This window comes from Hemiscyllium ocellatum, chromosome 18, assembly GCF_020745735.1.
Source record: "Hemiscyllium ocellatum isolate sHemOce1 chromosome 18, sHemOce1.pat.X.cur, whole genome shotgun sequence".
In the NCBI taxonomy this organism is placed as follows: domain Eukaryota; kingdom Metazoa; phylum Chordata; class Chondrichthyes; order Orectolobiformes; family Hemiscylliidae; genus Hemiscyllium; species Hemiscyllium ocellatum.
In genome coordinates, this window is record NC_083418.1 from 9718361 (window position 1) to 9740682 (window position 22322).

General features: G+C 46.9%; 1 protein-coding gene across 1 annotated transcript in view; it reads right to left on the reverse strand.

The window, feature by feature from the left end:
* Positions 1-22322, reverse strand: part of LOC132824336 (myosin-binding protein C, cardiac-type-like) — an 80179-nt gene that overhangs the window by 13699 nt on the left and 44158 nt on the right. The window contains exons 20-24 of the mRNA XM_060838690.1: positions 21296-21400; positions 20417-20605; positions 18819-18953; positions 17552-17719; positions 14026-14114 (exon numbers count right to left, since the gene is read on the reverse strand). Coding sequence (XP_060694673.1) covers positions 14026-14114; positions 17552-17719; positions 18819-18953; positions 20417-20605; positions 21296-21400 — 686 coding nt within the window. The remainder of the gene's footprint in view (positions 1-14025; positions 14115-17551; positions 17720-18818; positions 18954-20416; positions 20606-21295; positions 21401-22322) is intronic.

Genomic DNA, 22322 nt, shown 5'->3' on the forward strand with positions numbered 1-22322 from the left:
CAGGAGTGTCAGAGGTTTTGTTCACTCTGAGGGAGTTGGAGCAGTGTCAAGGCCTCTCCGTGTATAAATAAAGGGTGACTTGGTGACAGGATACCAGCCTTGATGGAGTTATTTTAGGGATAAGGGGTTATTTTTCAGATTGGCAACCTGTGAACAGTGGGGTTCCCATCAGGATCAGTACTGAGACCACAACTCATATATTCATGAGTTGAAGGGAGTGATATGTACTGAGTAATCTTGCTGTGACTTTAAGAGGTTGTTTTGTCCTGATTTCTTTTAAGAGTGAGATTGAACAAGACGGAGCGAGCTGTCACTGGTAACACAAACATCTTGTGAGGACTTGGATTTTTTTTAAAGTTGGAACAAAGGACAAAGAAAATTACAGCACAGGAACAGGCCCTTCAGCCCTTCAGGCCTGCACTGATCCAGATCCCCTATTCTCTAAGCATCTGTACCCCTCTGCTCCCTGCCCATTCATGTATCTGTCGAGATACAACTTAAATGATGCTATCATGCCTGCCCCTACCACCTCCACTGGCAATGTGTTCCAGACCCCCCACCACCCTCTGTGTAATGAATTTTCCACGCCTATCTCCCTTAAACATTTCCCCTCTGACCTTGAACGTGTGACCCCGAGTAATTGAGTCCCCCACTCTGGGAAAAAGCTTCTTTGTTATCTATCCTATCTGTACCTCTCATGATCTTGCAGACCTCAATCAGGTCCACCCCTTAACCTCCGTCTTTCTAATGAAAATAATCCTAATGTACTCAACCTCACTTCATAATTAGTACCCTCCACACCAGGCAATATCCTCTGCACCCTCTCCAAAGCATTCACATCTTTTGGTAATGTGGCAACTGGAACTATACGCAGTATTCCAAATGTGACCGAACCAACATCCTATACAACTGTAACATGACCTGCCAACTCTTGTACTCAATACCCTACCCGATGAAGGAAAGCATACCATATGCCTTCTTGACCATTCTATTGACCTGCGTTGCCACCTTCAGGGAACAATGGACCTGAACGCCCAGATCTCCCTGTACATCAGTTTTCCCCAGGGCTTTTCCATTTACTGTACAGTTCACTCTTGAATTGGATCTTCCAAAACGCATCACCAAGCAATTGCCCGGATTGAACTCCATCTGCCATTTCTCCGCCCAACTCCAATCTATCTATATTCTGCTGTGTTCTCTGACAGGCCCCTTCACTGTCTGCTACTCCACCAATCTTAGTGTCATCTGCAAACTTGCTAATCCGATCACCTATACCACCCTCCAGATCTTTTATGAATATCATAAACAACAGTGATCCCAACACTGATCCCTGAGGAACACCACTGGTCACAGGTCTCCATTTTGAGAAACCCCCTTCCATTACTACTCTCTGTCTCATGTTGTCCAGCCAGTTCTTTATCCATCTAGCTAGTACACCCTGGACTCCATGTAACTTCACTTTCTCCATCAGCCTACCATGGGGAACCTTATCAAACACCTTACTGAATTCCATGTATATGACATCTACAGCCCTTCCCTTATCAATCAACTTGGTCACTTCCTCAAAGAATTCTATTAAGTTTGTAAGACATGACCTTCCCCGCACAAAACCATGTTGCCTATCACTGATAAGCCCATTTTCTTCCAAATGGGATTAGATCCTATCCCTCAGTAACTTCTCCAGCAGCTTCCCTATCAGCGACATCAGGCTCACAGGTCTGTAATTACCTAAATTATCCCTGCTACCCTTCTTAAACAAGGGGACAACATTAGTAATTCTTCAGTCCTCTGGGACCTCACCCGTGTTCAAGGATGCTGCAAAGATTCTGTTAAGGCCCCAGCTATTTCCTCTCTCACTTCCCTCAGTAACCTGGGATAGATCCCATCCGGACCTGGGGACTTGTCCACTTTAATGCCCTTTAGAATACCCAACATCTCCTCCCTCCTTATGCTGACTTGATGTAGAGCAATCAACATCTATCCCTAATCCTAACATCCGTCATGTCTCTCTCTTCGGTAAATATCGATACATCAATACCGATCCAAGAATCTCACCCATTTTCTCTGATTCTTCACATAATTTCCCTCCTTTGCCCTTGACTGGGCCAACCCTTTCCCTAGTTACCTTCTTGCTCCTTATATATGAATAAAAGGCTTTGGGATTTTCCTTAACCCTGTTTGCTAAAGATATCACTTTTAGCCCTCTTAATTTGTTGTTTCAGATTGGTGCTACATTCCCGATATTCTTCTGTGTTTCAGTCACCTAGACCTTATGAATATTTCCTTTTTCCTCTTAACTAGTCTCACAATTTCACCTGTCATCCACGGTTCCCTAATCTGCAATTCCTATTGCTCATTTTCACAGGAACATATCTCTCCTGAACTCTAATCATCCTCTCTTTAAAAGCCTCCCACATACCAAATGTGGATTTACCCTCAAACAGCTGCTCCCAATCCACACTCCCCAGCTCCTGCCAAATGTTGCTATAGTTTGCCTTCTCCCTAATTAGCACTCTTCCTTTTGACCACTCTCGTCTTTGTCCATAAGTATCCTAAAACTTACAGAATTGTGATCACTGTTCCCAAAGTAAACTTCAGCCTCCTGGCCGGGCTCATTCCCTAACACCAGGTCCAGTATGGCCCCTTCCTAAGTTGGACTATTTATACACTGTTCTATAAACCCCTCCTGGATGGTCATTACAAATTCTGCTCCCTCTTGACCTCTAATACTAAGTGAACCCCAGTCAATGTTGGGGAAATTAAAATCTCCCATCACCACCACCCTGTTGCTCCTATATCTTTCCATAATCTGTTCATATATTTGTACTTTTAGCTCATGCTCGCTGTTAGGAGGTCTGTAGTATTAGATTACTTACAGTGAGGAAACAGGCCCTTCGGCCCAACAAGTCCACACCGACCCGCCGAAGCGCAACCCACCCATACCCCTACATTTACCCCTTACCTAACACTACGGGCAATTTAGCATGGCCAATTCACCTGACCCGCACATCTTTGGACTGTGGGAGGAAACTGGAGCACCCGGAGGAAACCCACGCAGACACGGGGAGAACATGCAACCTCCAGTCAGTCGCCTGAGGCGGGAATTGAACCCGGGTCTCAGGCGCTGTGAGACAGCAGTGCTAACCACTGTGCCACCGTATAGCCCAACATTGTTCTCACACCCTTCCTATTTCTGAGCTCTGCCTATATTGCCTCACTGCTTGAGTCCTCCATAGTGCCCTCCTTCAGCACAGCTGTGATATCCTCTCTGACCAGTAATGCAACTCCTCCACTCCTTTTATCTCCCTCTCTAACCCGCCTGTAGCATCTATGTCCTGGGATATTTAGTTACCAATCTTGCTCTTTCCTCAACCACGTCTCAGTAATAACACTAACATCATACTCCCAGGTACTAATCCAAGCCAGACGTTCCTCGACTTACCCACTACACTTCTCACATTAAAGCAAATGCACCTCAGACCACCTCTCCCTTTGCGTTCATTGTCTGCTCCCCGCCTACTCTTCCCCTTAATCATGCTGACCTCATTATCTAGTTCCTTACAGGCTTTAGATGGTACCTCCTTACTGTGCACTAACCTCCTCATTTGTTTCCCATCCCCCTTCCACATTTAAACCCTCCCCAATAGTGTTAGCAAAAGCAACCCCCAGTAGAAGCAGCCAGGATGGGGGTACAGCCAGCTCTCACAGACCAGGATTTCCAGGGGTTTTTTTAGCTTTTAGGTTCTGCAGATGCTGCTGGAGTCTTGAATAGAAGCCATCTTTTCCTTCTCTTGGTTACAGCCAGAAGCGAAGCTTTCTGTCTGCTGCTGGCTTACCTGGGAGGCAAATCTAGTTTCTGAACTTGCCTTTTAGCCAAAGGGTGTGTTTATGGGATGTTACTTTATTGGAACAGTTAACTATTAATAGTTACTGTATATTATTCTGTTAAGTTTTACAATAGAGTTGAATTATTCTAAGTTTGTTTTTGTTTATTTTAACTGTAGTATTTGAATAAATGGTGTTTTGCTTCAAGTTGAGTAATTTGACCAGCCATATGGGCGGCACGGTGGCTCAGTGGTTAGCACTGCTGCCTCACAGCACCAAGGACCCGGGTTCCATTCTCACCGTGGGTCACTGTCTGTGTGGAGTTTGCATATTCTCCCCGTGTCTGAGTGGGTTTCCTCCCACAGTCCAAAGATGTGCAGGTCAGGTGAATTGGCCACGCTAAAGTGCCCCTAGTGTTAGGTGCATTGTCAGCTGTAAATATAGGGTAGGGGGATGGGTTATTCTTCAGAGGGTCAGTATAAACTTGTTGGGCCGCAGGACCTGTTTCCATACCATAGGGAATCTGATCTAATATTGTATTGGGAACATAGCATTTTATGTTTCACTTTAAAATAAGAAAAAGATAAGGTCTAGGCTACTTTCCTAAAATATTTTGACGGGGGGTCTGGTCTGGTTCATAAAAACTGTAGGCAAATGTGCAGATGACAATAGGTGGAAAAGCAGGTTGCGAGAGGGATACAAACAGTTTACAGAGAGATATTGACAAATTATGTTGGAGGGCAAAAAACTGGCAAATGGAGACTAGTGTGGGAAAATGCGAAGCTGTTCATTCTGAAAAGGAGAACTAAACACAGTATTATTTAAATTCAACAGCAGAAAGCTGTAACACAGGGTGGGGGGAGGGGGGCGTACTTGTACACAAAACACAGAAAGGTAGCACACTGATGCAGCAAGTCATCAATGGAATGCCAGCCCTTGTTTTAAAGGGGTTGGATTATAAGGGCAAGGAAGTCTTAGTGCAACTGTAAAATGTGTTGGTGAGACTACATCGGGAGTATGTGAACAATTTTCGTCTCCTTAAGATATAATTTCAATGGACGCAGCTCAGAGAAGATTCACTAGGATGATCCATGGTATTGTCTTATGGAGGCTAAACAGGATGTTTCCCCTCGTGGGAGAGTTTAGCACCACAGGACAGAATCGCAGAATACAGCGGCCCCAACTTAAGACTGAAATGAAGAGGAATTTCTTCCCTCAGAGGTTGAGAGTCTTTAGAAAACCTTACCACAGAGATCTTAGGGGCAAAGTCCTTGTGCATATTTAAGGCGGAGATAGATTCCTGATCAAATCAAGGGTTACAGGCCAAGTGATTGACCTTTCAGTAGGGTAGCATTTGGAATCAACTCCTTAAGTTTTAAGATAGTTGTGAATAAGGATAAGTCAGGACTTTGCAGGAATGTACTAAACTAGGGGAGGGCAAGTTACATCAGTATTTGGCAGGCGCTGGGGAGTGGTAATTGGGAGGAGTTGTTATCAGGAAAGTCCATATTTGACAAGCGGGAATTGTTTAAAGACCTGCTGACCAGTTCAAGATCAACATGTTCCAGTAAGGAGGGAGGACAAGGATGGCAAGGGAATAACCAGGGAGAATGTGAATTTAGTCAAAAGGGAAAAAGGAGCATATGTAAGGTTTAGGAAGTTAAGATCAAACAGGGCACATGAATATAAGAAAAGCAGGAAAGTACTCAAGCAGAGAATTAGGAGAGCAAGATGGGGCCATCCCAAGACATTATCTACATATGTTAAAAATAAGAGGATAACTAGGGAGAAGATAGGACCACTCAAGGATAACGGAGGGAACTTGTGCTTGGAGGCACAGGATGTGAGTAAGATCTTAAATGAGTACTTTGCATCGGTATTCACCCAGGAGAAGGATATGGAGGATTGTGATAGTTGTGTGGAGCATGCTAATACACTAAGGCATTTTGAGATCAAGAAAGAAGTGGTGTTGGGTCACTTGAAGAGCATGTAGGTAGATAAGTCCCCAGGGCCCGGTGGTATCCACCTCAGGTTACTGAGAGAGGCAAGAGAGGAGATTTCTGGGTGTGGGAAAAAATCTGCCACTCTGCCTACCCATAGCATGCCCACACAGAACACAGGAAATCAAGTCTGTCCAAACCATACAGGAAACACCCAGAATGCCTCAGCATTGACCAAACAGGCTGACAAGGGAAACCAGACATGACTATAGTCACCCGCAGACCAGGGAATCCACTTCCCAAGACAAACTAACAATAAACTTCCTGGACCCAGTCAACACAGCTGTCCCAAAGCCCCGAGAGTAGTCTCGTAACCCAGTGATACCAAAGCCACACAAAGGACAGGTCAGACGGAGAGGCACCAGTATACCTCACTCACAGGAGAGAAACCTTACTGCCAAGAAAGGGGACATTCTCACCTACCCTCGAAGAGAGCTGGAATCTCCTGAGCCCATCAACAACTGTTTGATGCTGCCAGGATTGCACATTGTATCCAAAATCATGACATTCTTCTGATAACTGGTCCGCACTTAGCACTGTTGTAACTGGATTACTTAATTTTCAAGTACATTGTATTTTCCCCATTTTAATCAACCTCATTGTACAAGATTCTTATAAAACCTGGCTGGATTGTCAGCTCGAGGAAGAGCAGTCCAGCTACCTGGACAGACTCTCTGTGCTGTTTCAGCTTCGTCAATTTCCCTTCCGCGATATCGCCGTACTAATAAACTGTTTGTTAATTTCACTTTGGTCTGTGTTTTGTGATCTCTGCTTTATTGGGCTAATTTCTCCAACACTGGGGCCTTGCCCAAGATCTCTGTATCCTTGCTAGCCACCGGAGAGGTTCCAGTGGACTGGTGAGTAGTTAATGTTGTTCCTCTGTTCAAGAAGGGAAATAGGGTTAATCCAGGAAACTATAGACTAGTGAGTCTCACATTGGTGGTTGGGAAGCCATTAGGAGAATTCACAGGGAAAGGATTTACATACATTTGGAAAAGCGTGGCCTAATTAAGGACAGTCAGCGTAGCTCAATGTGGAACAGGTTATGCCTGACTAACTTGATTGAACTTTTCAAGGAGGTGACAAAGGTGATCGATGAATATAGAACAGTTAAGGTTGTGTACATGGATTTTAGTAAGGCTTTTGACAAGGTCCCTCATGGTAGGCTCATTCAGAATACTAAGATGCATGGGATCCACAGTGACTTGGCTGTGAGGATTCAGAATTGGCTTGCCCACATAAGGCAAAGGGGTGGAAAGGTGTTTTCCTGGCTGGAGATCTGTGACTAGTGGTGTTCTGCCGGGATCCAGATTATGATATATGTAAATGACTTGGATGAAAACAGGTAGGTGGGTTGGTAAGTTTGCAGATGATACAAAGGTTGGTGGCATTGTGGATAGTGTGGAAGGCTGTCCAAGGATAGAGTGGGATACAGATCAGTTCCAGATATGGGCAGAGAAGTGGCAGATGAAGTTTAATCTGGGTTAGTGGGCGGCACGGTGGCACAGTGGTTAGCACTGCTGCCTCACAGCGCCAGAGACCCGGGTTCAATTCCTGCCTCAGGCGACTGACTATGTGGAGTTTGCACATTCTCCCCGTGTTTATGTGGGTTTCCTCCGGGTGCTCCGGTTTCCTCCCATAGTCCAAAAATGTGCAGGTCAGGTGGATTGGCCATGCTAAATTGCCTGTAGTGTTAGGTGAAGGGGTAAATGTAGGGGAGTGGGTCTGGGTGGGTATGCTTCGGCGGGTCGGTGTGGACTTGTTGGGCCGAAGGGCCTGTTTCCACACTGTAAGTAATCTAATCTAATCTAAGTATGAGGTGCTGTACTTTGGGAGACAAAATGTTAAGGAAACATATAGAGTTTATGACAGGACCCTGAATAACGTTGATGTACAGAAGGATGTTGGGGTTCAAATCCATAGCTCCCTGAAAGTAGCCATGCAAGTAGATAGGGTGGGAAAGATATGGTAGCCTTGCCTTTGTTGTTCGGGGAACTGAGTATGAGAGTCCGGATGTCATGTTGCAGCTTTATAAGAGTTTGGTTAGGCTGGACTTAGAGTACTACTTCACTTCTGGTTGTCACACTACAGGAAGAAGGTGCAGAAGAGGTTTACCAGGGTACTGCCTGGTTTAGAGGGCATGAGTAATAAGGAGAGGCCAGAAAAACTTGGGTTGTATTCTCTGGAGAAGGGAAGGCTGAGGGGAGACTTGATAGAAATCTATAAAATCATGAGATACATTGCTAGAGTTGACGATCAGAATCCTTTTCCCCAGAGTTGAAAAGTCTAATAGTTAGAGGGCGTGTATTTAAGGTGAAACTGGGAAAAGTTCAAAGGCGATGTGAGGGGTACGTTTTTTGACACAGAGAGTGGTAGGAATCTGGAACACACTACGAGGGGTGATGGTGGAGGCAGGTACAATAGGGACATTGAAGGGACTGAAGGATAAAAACGTTAAGATACAAGGAATGGAGAGATATGGACCAAGGGTGGGTAGAAGGAATTAATCAAATTTGGCATCATGTTTGGCACAACATTGTGGGTCAAAGGGCACATTTCTCTGCTGTTGCTGTTCTATGTTCTATCCTCAGGATACTGGAGTGAGTGACAGGGTATGCCCCTCTCCCCAGGCTGTTAGATTGAGGGATGGGAATGGGAGTAACTCCCAATCCATGGGTGTAAGGAGGTAAATGATTCTGTGCAGGACTGGTGGGGGGCTAACACTGTTTCTCCACAGTGCGGCTCAGTCTCTGGGGGACTGCCAATGTTCTGATTGCCAGAGCCTCGGATCAATACATTTCTGTTGTGACTATTCCGAATGTCTGTCATTTCAGCACGTCAGTCAGTGTTCCCGAGGGTGACACACAGTTTGTGGGTGCACTGCAGCAGGCTCTTTGCTTGCCTACCTCCCTACACTGTCCAAAGTCAAACTGCCAAGACCCAAAACTACCCAAAGTCCATTTCCCCATTCAGCACCCTCCCTACACCTACACGGGAAAGGGGAATGGGACTGAGGAGAGTCTCTATCAGAGAGAGAGGGAGAGAGAGGACACAGGGGAATGGGACTGAGGGGAGAGTCTCTATCAGAGAGAGAGAGGACACTGGGGAATGGGACTGGGGGAGAGCTCTCTCAGAGAGAGAGAGAGGACACTGGGGAATGGGACTGGGGGAGAGCTCTCTCAGAGAGAGAGAGAGGACACGGGAATGGGACTGAGGGGAGAGTCTCTATCAGAGAGAGAGAGGACACTGGGCAATGGACTCAGGGAGAGCTCTCTCAGAGAGAGAGAGAGGACACTGGGGAATGGGACTGGGGGAGAGCTCTCTCAGAGAGAGAGAGAGGACACGGGAATGGGATTGAGGGGAGAGCTCTCTCAGAGAGGGAGAGGACACTGGGGAATGGGACTGGGGGAGAGCTCTGTCAGAGACAGAGAGAGAGAGGACACTGGGGAATGGGACTGAGGGGAGAGTCTCTATCAGAGAGAGAGAGGACACAGGAGAATGGGACTGGGGGAGAGGCTCTATCAGAGAGAGAGAGGACACTGGGGAATGGGGAATGGGACTGAGGGTGAGCTCTCTCAGAGAAAGGACACTGGGGAATGGGACTGAGGGGAGAGTCTCTATGTGAGAGAGAGAGAGAGAGAGAGAGAGGACACAGGACACTGGGGAATGGGACTGGGGGAGAGCTCTCTCAGAGAAAGGACATGAGGAATGGGACTGAGGGGAGAGGTACACGGATAACATATTTAGAGAGGTGATCACAACGTAGCTGAAGGAATTGGAGGGAAAAACTGAATTGGTGACGACCAGACAGTGCAGGAGTCCCCTGGGATCAGGCTCAGTAATCGGGTTTCTGTCCTGGAAGCTCAGGAGAGCACAGGTACCTCAATGAAGTGCAGGCTTCTGGCATTCTCCCAAGTGGCCTGAATGTACAGGAGGGGAGGAAGAAGAAAACCACACCAATAATGATAGGGGATTCATTATCTGGGGAAGGGACAGGCAAATCTGCTGCTGCAGAGCTGACTTCAGGATGGTTTGTTATCTCTGCAGTGCCAGGGTCAGGGCTGATCAGCTGCAAAGCATCCTGACGGTGGGAGGGTGATAAGGTGGAGCTCATGGTGCACATATATAGTTTGACAGAGGGATGAAGTTTCACACCAAGAATTCATGGAGCGAAACAATAGACTGAAAAGAGAGACCTGTCAGGTTGTAATCTTTGGAATACTCCCAGTGCCACGTGCGAGGCAAGTCTAGAATGAACAGATCAGAGTGGGTGAATGCATGGTTCAACAGTTGGTTCAGGAAGGAGGGTTTTAGATTTCTGGAACAGGAGGGGGCTGTTGGGGGGAGAATAAATTAGTTCAGTGGGAGCAGACAATGCAATGTGATAGTACAATAGGGGCACAGCATCATACAGGAAAGGAACCAAGTCAGAACAGGTTCAGTCATGTCCATCTCAGGAGAAGAAGGTGAGGCTGGATGGCCTGGACTTTAACCAGGAATATTAGAGGTAAGACAGATGAGAAGGGTATGGATCGAGACATGGAATTGTGATGTGGTTGCCATCACAGAGACGGGGTTGAGGGAACTGCAGGACCAGTAACTCAACATTCCAGGGTATAGGATCTTTGGACCAGAAAACAGAGGGTGTAAAAGTGGTGGTGGTGTCACATTATCAACTTAGGAGTCAATTACTGCACTGGTAATATCCTGGAAATGAGGCTTTCTGGGTAGAATTTAGAATGATTAAAAAGGAGGCATTGATTTTGCTGGGTCTGTCAGTGGGTAGCTGAAGAGCAGACATGTGTATGAAAACAATAATTGGGGAATTGTATTAAGTGGAATAATCATAGTGTGAAGGGTTTGGAGGGCACAGATTTCTTGAAATGTATTTAGGAGGGCTTTTGTATGTTAACATGTTGGTGGTCCTACAAGGGACAATGCAGTGCTGGATCTAATTCTGGGGAATGAAGTCAGACAGGGTTTTCAAGGTGACAGTGCGGGAGCATTTTAATGATTGCGACCACAACACTGCATGCTTAAATTTGGTCTGGAGAAAGAGAAAGATGGTCTGTATAAAACAAAAGGATTGGGTTAGGCAGATTGCCCAGACTGGGATCGGCTACTTGAGCGTAAATTTATAGCAGAACAGGGAGAGTATAAGCCCAACATCTTCCCTTTAGGGCGAAACGTAGGAACCCAGAGAACCATGGATGTCTAGGAATATTCAGGAACATTTAAAAATCATTGAGATAGATACGTGAATGGGAAAGGTTTGGAGGGATATGGGCCAGGACCAAGGCAGGGGGGGACTAGTTTAGTTTGGGATTAGGTTCAGCATGCACTGGTTGGACCGAAGGGTCTGTTTCTGTGCTGTATGACTCTGACTGAATAAAAACAAAAAAAAAGAGGTGTATTACAGGTACAAAGGGAGTAAAACAATGGTGTCCCTGGAGGAGTACAGGAAATGCAGGGTGGAACTTAAAACAGCAATTAGAAGAGTAAACGTGAGGGGCATGAGAGAAATGCTGGATTATGTAGAACCCTAAGATATTCTGCAAACATATCGAGAGGAAATGGATAACCAGGAAAACTATAGGGCCTACTGGGGGCCAATAGGGTAATCTGTGCAGGAAGCCAGAGGTCATTGGGAGAGAGTTAAATCAGTCCCTCATGAGTACTGAGTACTCAGGAGAAGAAGGATACAAGCGCAGAATTTGAGAAGATGGGCTGTGAAGTTCTTAAGCAGATTGACATCAGAAGCAAGGCAGTATGAGATAGCTTGGCAAATTTAACTGGGTCCTGATCCAAATTTTCAAATTGTCTCTGGCCATAGAGGTGCGAGAGGACTGATGGACTGCTGGTGTGGGTCTACTTTACAGGGAAGGTAGTAGAGATGGGCCAGGGAACTATAGTCCAGAGTTACACCAATAGTCGGGAAACTATTGGAGAAAATAGGGAGGGAGAAAATTAATCCTTAATTCGAGAGGCAAGGTTTGATCAGGGATAGTCAGCATGGCTTTGTCAGAGGGAGATCGTGCTGAACAAATTGGTTCACCTTTGAGGAGATGACCAAGTGTTTGGAAGAGGATAGGACAATTAATGTAAATGTATATGGATTTCAGCAAGGCCTTTGACAAGATGCCACACAGGAAATTGATGAAGAAAGTAAAAGCTCATGGGATCCTAGGTAAATTAGCAAGCTGGATCCAAACTTGGCTCAGTGGCAGGAGACAGAGGGTGGTGGCAGAAGGCTGTCAGTGAGACTGGAGCCTGTATACAATGATAAACCATAGGGATCAGTGCTGGGTCCCTTATTGGTTGTGATATTCATAATGCTGGAGAGAGAGTGAGGGGGGGATGGTAAATGTGAGGATGGCACAAAGTTTGGCCGATGGTTGCTCTCTGAGTGAAAAAGTTGCCCCTTAGGTCTCTTTTATATCTTTCCCCTCTCACCCTAAACCTATGCCCTCTAATTCTGGATTCCCCGACCCCAGGGAAAAGACTTTGTCGATTTATCCTATCCATACCGCTCAAGATTTGTAAACCTCTATAAGGTCACCCCTCAGCCTCCGATGCTCCAGGGAAAACAACCCCAGCCTGTTCAGCCTCTGCCTTCAGCTCAAATCCTCCAACCCTGGCAACATCCTTGTAAATCTTTTCTGAACCCTTTCAAGTTTCACACCTTTCCAATAGGAAGGAGACCAGAATTCCACACAATATTCCAACAGTGGTTTAACCAATATCCTGTACAGCCGCAACATGACCTCCCAACTCCGATACTCAATACTCTGACCAATAAAGGAAAGCATACCAAACGCCACCTTTACTATCCTATCCACCTGTGACTCCACTTTCAAGGAGCTATCAACCTGCAGTCCAAGGTCTCTTTGTTCAGCAACACCCCCTAGGACCTTACCGTTAAGTGTATAAGTCCTGCTAAGTCCTGGAACATTAAGCTGCCAGTCCTGCCCATCCCTGAGCCATGTTTCTGTAATTGCTATGATATCCCTAACCATGCCCTGAGCTCATCTGCCTTCCCCATTAGGCTCCTTGCATTGAAATAAATGCATTTTAATTTATTAGTCCTACTTGTCCCTGCCTGCCCTGAATGTTTGATTCACTTCTGTTCTCAACTGTACCCGTCTCAGATCGATCTCTTTCCTCACTAAGTCCCTGGGTCCCACCTTCTCCCCACTCCCCCCACCTTACTAGTTTAAATCCTCTCGAGCAGCTCCAGCTAATCTCCCTGCCAGTATATTAGTCCCCTTCCAATTTAGGTGCAATCCATCCTTCTTGTACAAATCACTTCTACTCCAAAAGAGATTCCAATGATCCAAAAATGTGCATCCTTTCCCCATACTCAAATGAATGGCAGGATACTACAAAGGTCAGGGGAACAGCAGGAACTGGGGATGTTTGTCCACAGATCCCTGAAGATGGTAGGACAAGTAAATAAGGTAGCTAAGAAGACATATGGGGCACCTGCGTTTATCAGTTGAAGTATAGATTGTAAGTGCAGGGAGATTATGATGGAGCTATATAGAACTTTGGTTAGGCCATAGTTGGTGTACTGTGTTTAGATCTGGTCACCACACTGTACAAAGATGTGATTGCACTAGATGGGGTGCAGAGGAGATTTACTAGGATGTTACCTGGGAAGGAGCATTTCAGCTATGGAGTGAGAATGGATAAGTTCAGGCTGTTTTCTCTGGAGCTGAGAAGGTTCAGGGGAGACCTGATAGAGGAGTATAAGATTATGAGGGGCTTAGACAAGGTGAACTGAAAGCAGCTGATCTCCTTAGTCAAGCGGACACAATTTTAAAGTCAGGAGGTTTAGATGGCATTTGAGGAAAGTCTTTCTCACCAAGTGGTTGGTGGGAATCTAGAATGCTCTGCCTGGGAGGGAAGTTAAGGCAGGAAACCTTTAAACCTTTACAAAGTACTTGGAAGAGAACGTGAAGTGTTCTCAAGCCTTTGGGCCTAGTGTGGGAAAGTGGACCTACTGCAGCTAGTAGCGTATTTCTGGTAGTACAGACCCGAGGGGCTGAAGGGCCTTCTCTGTCCTGAATGATTCAAGAGGACACAGGGGAATGGAACTGAGGGAAGAGCTATGTCAGAAAGAGGACTTGGGGAACGTTGAATGGGACGGACAGCTAGTGTCTTTGTCGAATGGTGTTACTGATCTGGGGAGATTGCTTACCTGGAAGGGGATCAGGAGGTTCACTGACTCTCCCACCACTTTCAGCACCTTCTGTCGGAGGTTGCGAGGCAGACAGATCCTGGGTCGCTCTGCAATACGGAGGAGAATGTGTTGAAGGTGATGCTCAGCTGAAACAGTCATATTTACTCTCTGTTCCAGGCCAGAATCTTATCCTATTTGAGCTTTATGAGCTGATTTAAGATTTCTCCCCTTCATATGAAATTTCTGAACTGATCTTGCACCGTCACGGTCCTGGTGATTCTCCCTGGTTGATACTGACAGTTAATCCTTCTCTCATATTTCTGCCATTTTACCACCACCGCCCACAGTTATGCCCTGGAATAGTTCAAGTCCAAAGTCAAATATTCCTTTGGCTATTGAGTGGCTGATTACAATCTGGGTTAGGAAGGAACCCTGTACAAATTGGAGGAACTCCATTCTCCAAACCTTTTATGGCTCATTCATTTTGAAGTCCCCCATAATAATCATTCTATGTTACACATTCATCTCGTCTAAATGCTCGCTGAAGATGTTACCTAGTATGGTGACGAAACGTCTGAAAATGAACATTCCAGCTCAGCAAGCAAACCTATATCCAGAACCTTAACCTGAGCTACAAATCTTCTCAAAACGCACTAACACATTTGTTTGCCTATTTCCTTCTCCACTTCCTTGTCTATAGATTAGGGTTTGAATCCAATCCTTTATGTACCTACATTGTAGACATGTACATCTATTGAGGTGTGTACATATATTTATGCACATGTGCACATGCGTCTGTGTCTATGTTTGTGTGTGTATATATATCTGTCTATGTGCAAGTGTATGTATGATGTGTCACGTCATGTATATCACTGTGTGTGAATGAGTATATAATTTTTGGGAATATCGGTCTGTGTGAGTATGTGTGTAAGCACATATGTATCTGTGTGCATGTTGTGTGTGTGTTTTGTGTATGCGTCTGTGTGCGTGTTTTGTGTGTATCTGTGTGTGTTTTGTGTGTGCGTGTGTAGATATGATGTGTGTCTGTGTGCGTGTTTTGTGTGTGTGTCTGTGGGAATGTGTATGTATGCTGTGTGTGTGTCTGTGTCTGTATTGTGTGTGTGTGGCTGTGTGCGTGCATTTTGTGTGTGTCTGTGTGCATCTGTATCTATGCTGTGTATGTATGTATGCTGTGTGTGTGCGCGTGTTTTGTGCGTGTCTGTGTGTGTGTCTTTGTGTGTGCCTGTGTGCATGTGTATGCATGCTGTGTGTGTGTCTGTGTGTGTTTTGTGTGTGTCTGTGTGCATGCGTATGTATGCTGTGTGTGTGTGCGCGTGTTTTGTGCGTGTCTGTGTGTGTGTTTTGTGCGTGTCTGTGTGTGTGTGTCTGTGTGTGTGTGCCTGTATGGTGTGTATCTGTCTTATTTACATTCATTCATGGATGAGGGCATCACTGGCTCGTGCCAGCATTTATTGCCCATCCTTAATAACCCAGAGGGCAGTGTAGGCCAGGCCGGGTAAAGATGGCAATTTCCTTCCCTGAAGGACGTTAGTGAACCAGATGCATTTTCCAACAATCAACAATGGTTTCATGGTCATCGTTAGATTCTTAATCTGAGATTTTTATTGAATTTAAATTCCAACATCTTCCTTGGTGGGATTCAAAACCAGGTCATTAGCTGGCTCTCTGGATTAACACTCCCAGCATTAATACCATGGGGCCATTATCTCCCTGTGTCCGTGTGTGTGCTTCTCTGTGGATGTTTGTGTGATTGTGTGTGTGTGTGTAAATCTGTGTATGCTTCTGTATGTGTGTGTGTCTGTGTGTGTTTGTGCGTGTCTGTGTGTGCGTGTCTGTGCGTGTCTGTCTCTGTCTGTGCGTGTCTGTGTGTTTGCGCATGTCTGTGCGTGTTTGTGCATGTCTGTGCATATCTGTGTGTGTCTGTGCGTGTCAATGTGTGTCTGTGCGTGTCTGTGTGTGCATGTCTGTGCATATCTGTGTGTGTCTGTGCGTGTCAATGTGTGTCTGTGCGTGTCTGTGTGTGCATGTCTGTGCGTGTCTGTCTCTGTCTGTGTGTGCCTGTGCATGTCTGTGCGTGTCTGTCTCTGTCTGTGTGTGCCTGTGTGTGCCTGTGTGTGCCTGTGTGTGTCTGTGCGTGTCTGTCTGTGTCTGTGCGTGTCTGTGCCTGTCTGTGCCTGTCTGTGCGTGTCTGTGCCTGTCCGTGCGTGTCCGTGTGTCTGTGCGTGTCTGTGTGTGTCTGTGTGTGTGTGTCTGTGTGTGTGTGTCTGTGTGTGCCTGTGCGTGCCTGTGTGTTTGCTCGTGTCTGTGCGTGTCTGTGTGTTTGCGCGTGTCTGTGCGTGTCTGTGCGTGTCTGTGCGTGTCTGCGCGTGTCTGTGCGTGTCTGCGCGTGTGTGTGTCTGTGCGTGTCCGTCTCTGTCTGTGTGTGCCTGTGCGTGCCTGTGTGTTTGCTCGTGTCTGTGCGTGTCTGTGTGTTTGCGCATGTCTGTGCGTGTCTGTGCGTGTCTGTGCGTGTCAGTGCGTGTCAGTGCGTGTCAGTGTGTGTCTGTGCGTGTCAGTGTGTTTGTGTGTGTTTGTGTGTATGTTTGTGCGTGTCTGTGCGTGTCTGTCTCTGTCTCTGTCTGTGTGTGTCTGTGTGTGTCTGTGTGTCTGTGTGTTTGCGCATGTCTGTGCGTGTCTGTGCGTGTCTGTGTGTGTCTGTGCGTGTCTGTGTGTGTTTGTGCGTGTTTGTGCGTGTGTGTGTTTGTGTGTGTGTCTGTGCGTGTCTGTGTGTCTGTGTGTCTGTGTGTGTGTCTGTGCGTGTCTGTGAGTGTCTGTGCATGTCTGTGCATGTCTGTGTGTCTGCGCGTGTCTGTGCGTGTCTGTGCGTGTCTGTGCGTGTGCATGTCTGTGCGTGTCAGTCTCTGTGTGTGTCTGTGCGTGTCTGTGTGTTTGCGCGTGTCTGTGCGTGTCTGTGCGTGTCTGTGCGTGTCTGTGCGTGTGTTTGTGTGTGCGCGTGTCTGTGCATGTTTGTGTGTGAGTGCCTGTGCGTGTCTGTGCGTGTCTCTGCGTGCCTGTGTGTGTTTGTGCATGTCTTAGACTTAGACTTAGACTTACAGTGTGGAAACAGGCCCTTCGGCCCAACAAGTCCACACCGACCCGCCGAAGCGAAACCCACCCATACCCCTACATTTACCCCTTACCTAACACTACGGGCAATTTAGCATGGCCACTTCACCTAACCTGCACATCTTTGGACTGTGGGAGGAAACCGGAGCACCCGGAGGAAACCCACGCAGACACGGGGAGAACGTGCAAACTCCACACAGTCAGTCGCCTGAGTCGGGAATTGAACCGGGGTCTCAGGCGCTGTGAGGCAGCAGTGCTAACCACTGTGCCACCGTGCCACCCACAAACACCATGTCTGTGTGTGTTTGTGCGTGTCTGTGTGTGTCTGTGTGTGTTTGTACATGTCTGTGTGTCTGTGCGTGTCTGTGCATGCCTGTATGTGTCTGTGCGTGTCTGTGTGTGTGTGTGTGATACTCACGGACTATTTCCCGGATGGTGACCGGTTGGCTCAGTGAGGCTGCAGCACTCGGTCCTGCCATGTTGATGGCTTTCACTCGGAAATGCATCCTCTCCCCCGTGGGCAGGTCGTGGATTAGGATTGAGTTACGATCAGTCAGTCCTTGCTGAGCAGGTACCCAGTCATTCGCTGAGGAGGCCAAACAAACAGGAAGGTGGAGGAGAACCAGGAAGTGAAGAGAGAAACGCAGAGGGATGATAGATAGAGAACAGATGTCAGGGGTGGTTTCTTTACTCAGAGAGTAGTAGGAACATGGAATGCACTGCCTATGACAGTAGTAGACCTGCCAACTTTAAGGGCATTTAAATGATCATTGGATACCATATGGATGAGAATGGAATAGTTTAGTTTAGATAGGCTTCAGATTGGTTTCACAATTCGGCACAGCATCGAGGGCCGAAGGGCCTGTAATGCATTGGAATGTTCTATGTTCAATGTTCAATAGAGAAGTATTGACACAAGAGAGGGGGAGACAGAGGAGGCAAGAGAGGAAAAGAGAGAGGGGTGGTCAGGGACATGGAGACAGGAGTGAGGGATAAGACAGGGAGAAAGGAAGGTAAGATAGCTTGAGATAGTGAGTGAGATGGAGACAATGTTTGCATGATGGATATGTAGAACAGCAAATTGTTGCTGTTCCTTTAGTGAACTAGCTCGGTCTTTCCCAATAATCTCCAATAGTTTCAGTGTTAGAATCTGAATTCTAGATTTTCTTTGATTTCAAATTCAACTGTCTGTCATGGTGGGATTCAAACCCAGGCTCCCAGAACATTACCGGGGTCTCTGGATTAACAGGCTCATGAAAATACCAGGAGGCCATCACCTCCTCCTTGTAAATTGAAAATGAAAGCAGCATTAAACTGAGTTGCAGGGGTATTTCGCTGTAAATGGCCATAGTAATATTGCGCAGAACCCTGTGTAAATCTGTTCAGTGTGAGCACTGAGGCAGCGTTGTGATTAGTCATCATAGCGCTGTGTGTTGAGCTACTTTCAGATCGGGTCACTAGAACATACAGTGTCATTAACCAAGCAGATTCATTGTTTGCATGTCTGTGACTGCCCACATTTGGATACTGCACAGCTACCTTCCATCAGGAATGTCAAATCCACATCCAATCATTGTCAGGGTGCACACAGCCCCTTACAATAGCATGATCTAATAGTGAACAGTGTGTGTCTACAGCCTCAGGGCAGAACAACACAGTGAACAGCTATGTGGTCAGATACTCACATCCCTCCTTGCAATACTCCACCAGATAGCCATCCAATCCAGCCGCTCCCACCTTCTCGGGAGCTCTCCACTTCAGAGAGATGGTTGTGTCACTCACATCCTCCACAGTCAGGTTAGTGGGTTCACTAGTGGGTGCTGCAATAAAGGAATCAGTTAATACTCAACTTTGGGTGGGATAGCAATGTTCAGCTTAGAGACACCAGTCAGTGTGCAAATACCTCTTTGAGAGAGAGAGAGAGAGAGAGAGACACGTACACCAGTCAGTCGGTGTGCTGATATCTCCCTAAGTGAGAAAGAAGGGGGGTCTGGGAGACACCAGTCAGTATACAGATATCTCCCTGAGAGAGAGGGGACTGAGGGACATCAGTCAGTGTACAGATACCTCCCTGAGAGAGAAAAGGGACTGAGAGACATTAGTCAGAGAGAAACGGGTCTGGATGGGTTACTTGTCGGAGGGTTGGTGTGGACTTGTTGGGCCGAAGGGCTTGTTACCACACTGTAGGGAATTTAGTCTAGTCTAGATACCATTCAATGTACAGATATCTCCCTGAGGGAGGGGATTGGGAGATACCAGTGAGTGTACAGATATCTCCCTGAGGGAGGGGATTGGGAGATACCAGTGAGTGTACAGATATCTCCCTGAGAGTGAGGGACTGAGGGACATCAGTCAGTATACAGATATCTCCCTGAGAGACAGAGGGGACTGAGAGATACCAGACAGTGTCCAGATATCTCCCTGTGAGACAGAGGGGACTGAGAGATACCAGACAGTGTATCGATATCTCCCTGTGAGAGAGAGAGAGAACTGAGAGATACCAGACAATGTATAGATATCTCCATGTGGGAGACAGGGTATTGAGAAAAACCAGTGAGTGTACAGATATCTCCCTGTGAGAGAGAGAGGACTTAGAGATACCAGACAGTGTATAGATATCTCCATGTGAGAGAGAGGGGACTGAGAGATACCAGACAGTGTATAGATACCTCCCTGTGAGAGAGAGGGGCCTGAGAGATACCAGACAGTGTATCGAAATCTCCCTGTGAGAGAGAGAGGACTGAGAGATACCAGACGGTGTATAGATATCTCCCTGTGAGAGAGCGAGGACTGAGAGATACCAGTCGGTGTATAGATATCTCCCTGTGAGAGAAAGGGAACTGAGAGATACCAGACAGTGTATAGATGTCTCCCTGTGAGAGACAGGGGACTGAGAGATACCAGACAGTGTATAGATACCTCCCTGTGAGAGAGAGGGGCCTGAGAGATACCAGACAGTGTATCGAAATCTCCCTGTGAGAGAGAGAGGACTGAGAGATACCAGACGGTGTATAGATATCTCCCTGTGAGAGAGAGAGGACTGAGAGATACCAGTCGGTGTATAGATATCTCCCTGTGAGAGAAAGGGAACTGAGAGATACCAGACAGTGTATAGATATCTCCCTGTGAGAGACAGGGGACTGAGAGATACCAGACAGTGTATAGATATCTCCCTGTGAGAGAGAGGGGACTGAGAGACCAATGCATTTCCAGGTATTATTGTCTGCTCCCCCATGTTGCTGCCCATGTGTGACCTCCAACCCTGTCCTGGTCAGACTCTCACCGATCGGTATGAAGGGTCTGGTTGCTTGGCTGTGCCGCGACATGCCAATCGAATTGACAGCGTAGACTCTCATCTCATAGACAACCCCTTCAATCATTCGCTTTGCCTCATATGTCGTCTCCTTCCAGAGGTCAAAGTTCAGCCTCATCCACCGACAACTGTTCTTCTTCTTCCTTTCCAGCACGTACCCTGTGAAACCGAGAGAGTGAAGGGAAAAGGATAAACAGAAGGAGAGAGGTGGTCCCATCCCAGCAGTGAGGGAGGAAAAGGAGAGGGGGGACAACGGTGGGGATGTGTTGTGGGAGACAGAGAAAAAGAGAGAGACAGACAAGACAGAGAGAGAGAGAGAGAGAGAGAGACAAAGATAGACAGACAGAGAGAGATAGCGAGAGACAGAGAGAGAGAGAGAGAGAGAGAGACAAAGACAGACAGACAGAGAGAGACAGTGAGAGATAGATACAGAGAAAGAGGAACAGATGGCAAGTGAGAAAGCCAGAAAGTGAGAGACACAGAGATAGAGAGAGAGAGTGAGAGAGAGAGAGAGAGAGAGATGGAGAGATAGACAGAATAAGCCAGTGTAAAAGGGGTAGAATAAGGACATGCCAATAAATAAAGAGATCAAGTAAACAGAGGAAGAATAAAAAAAATACGATAGAAACAGAATGGTTGCTCGTGAAAGAGCATAAGAGACATAGAAATAGGTAGTGGAGTGATAGAAATCAAGGGGACGGACAGAGAGAGAGAGAGAGAGAGAGAGAGAGCACAAAAGGGAGGAAGGGAGGTAAGAGAGAGAGGGAGCAGAGCAAGGAGGAAGACAGTGTATAACTTGGTCCTGTCTTCTACCTGGCCTGAAACCTTCAGACACAGTCTCACTCTTACCCAGCACAGGTTGACCTCCATCAAATGCCGGGGGCTCCCACTGGATCGTGCAGCAGTCCTCCCCAACACTGAGGACCAACGGAGCGTCAGGGGGATCTGGGACGTCTGAGGAGAGAGCGCACAGAGTCAACTGGAGAATCCCAGCTGTCAGCCGTTATTGTCTGTTTGGGGCAGTGAGAGAGGAGGGAGTGAATGGGGGGGGAGGGGGTCAGTATGAGAGGGCGCAGTGATGAGAGTGTGGGGGGGGCAATGTGAGGGGGGAGTGTGGGGGCGGCAAATATGACGGAAAGTGTGAGGTGGGGGCAGTGACGAAGGGGGAGGAGTGTGAGGTGGGGGGAGGAGGGGATGGGCTCTGTTGGAGTGAGAGGCTGATGGGGTTTGGGGGGGGGGGGGCCATGAGGGTTGAGAGGGTATGTGAAGAGGATTGTATTCCCTTAGACAACAGGATCTCTCTATTGCTGAGCTGTGTGTCTGCACCAAGTAATGTGGGTGGTGAGTATTCGTCAGAAATGAGCTGGGGGTTTGGGACTAGGCTGTCAACACAGGAACCTATCTCTATAGGATCTTATCATGATCGGTAACAATCTCACAATTCCAGTGAATATTAATTTTATTACGCACGTTAAGGTCTCTTGTGGATCACGAACAGATTTCTAATTTTCCAGTGAATAAAATTCAGGGAGGAAAAAAGTTTTGAACAAAAGCTATTTTCACTTGTAGTTTGTTTTACAGCAGCATAACTGTATATATTACAGTAAAAGTAATTCTATTTTCTGGGAATTATGGGACGGAAAGCTGTCTGTCCCTAATGAGTGGGCGGCACGGTGGCATAGTGGGCAGCACTGTTGCCTCACAGCGCCAGAGACCCAGGTTCAATTCCCACCGCAGGTGACTGACTGTGTGGAGTTTGCACATTCTCCCCGTGTCTGTGTGGGTTTCCTCCGGGTGCTCCGGTTTCCTCCCAAAGATGTGCAGGTTAGGTGAATTGGCCATGCTAAATTACCCATAGTTTTAGGTGAAGGGGTAA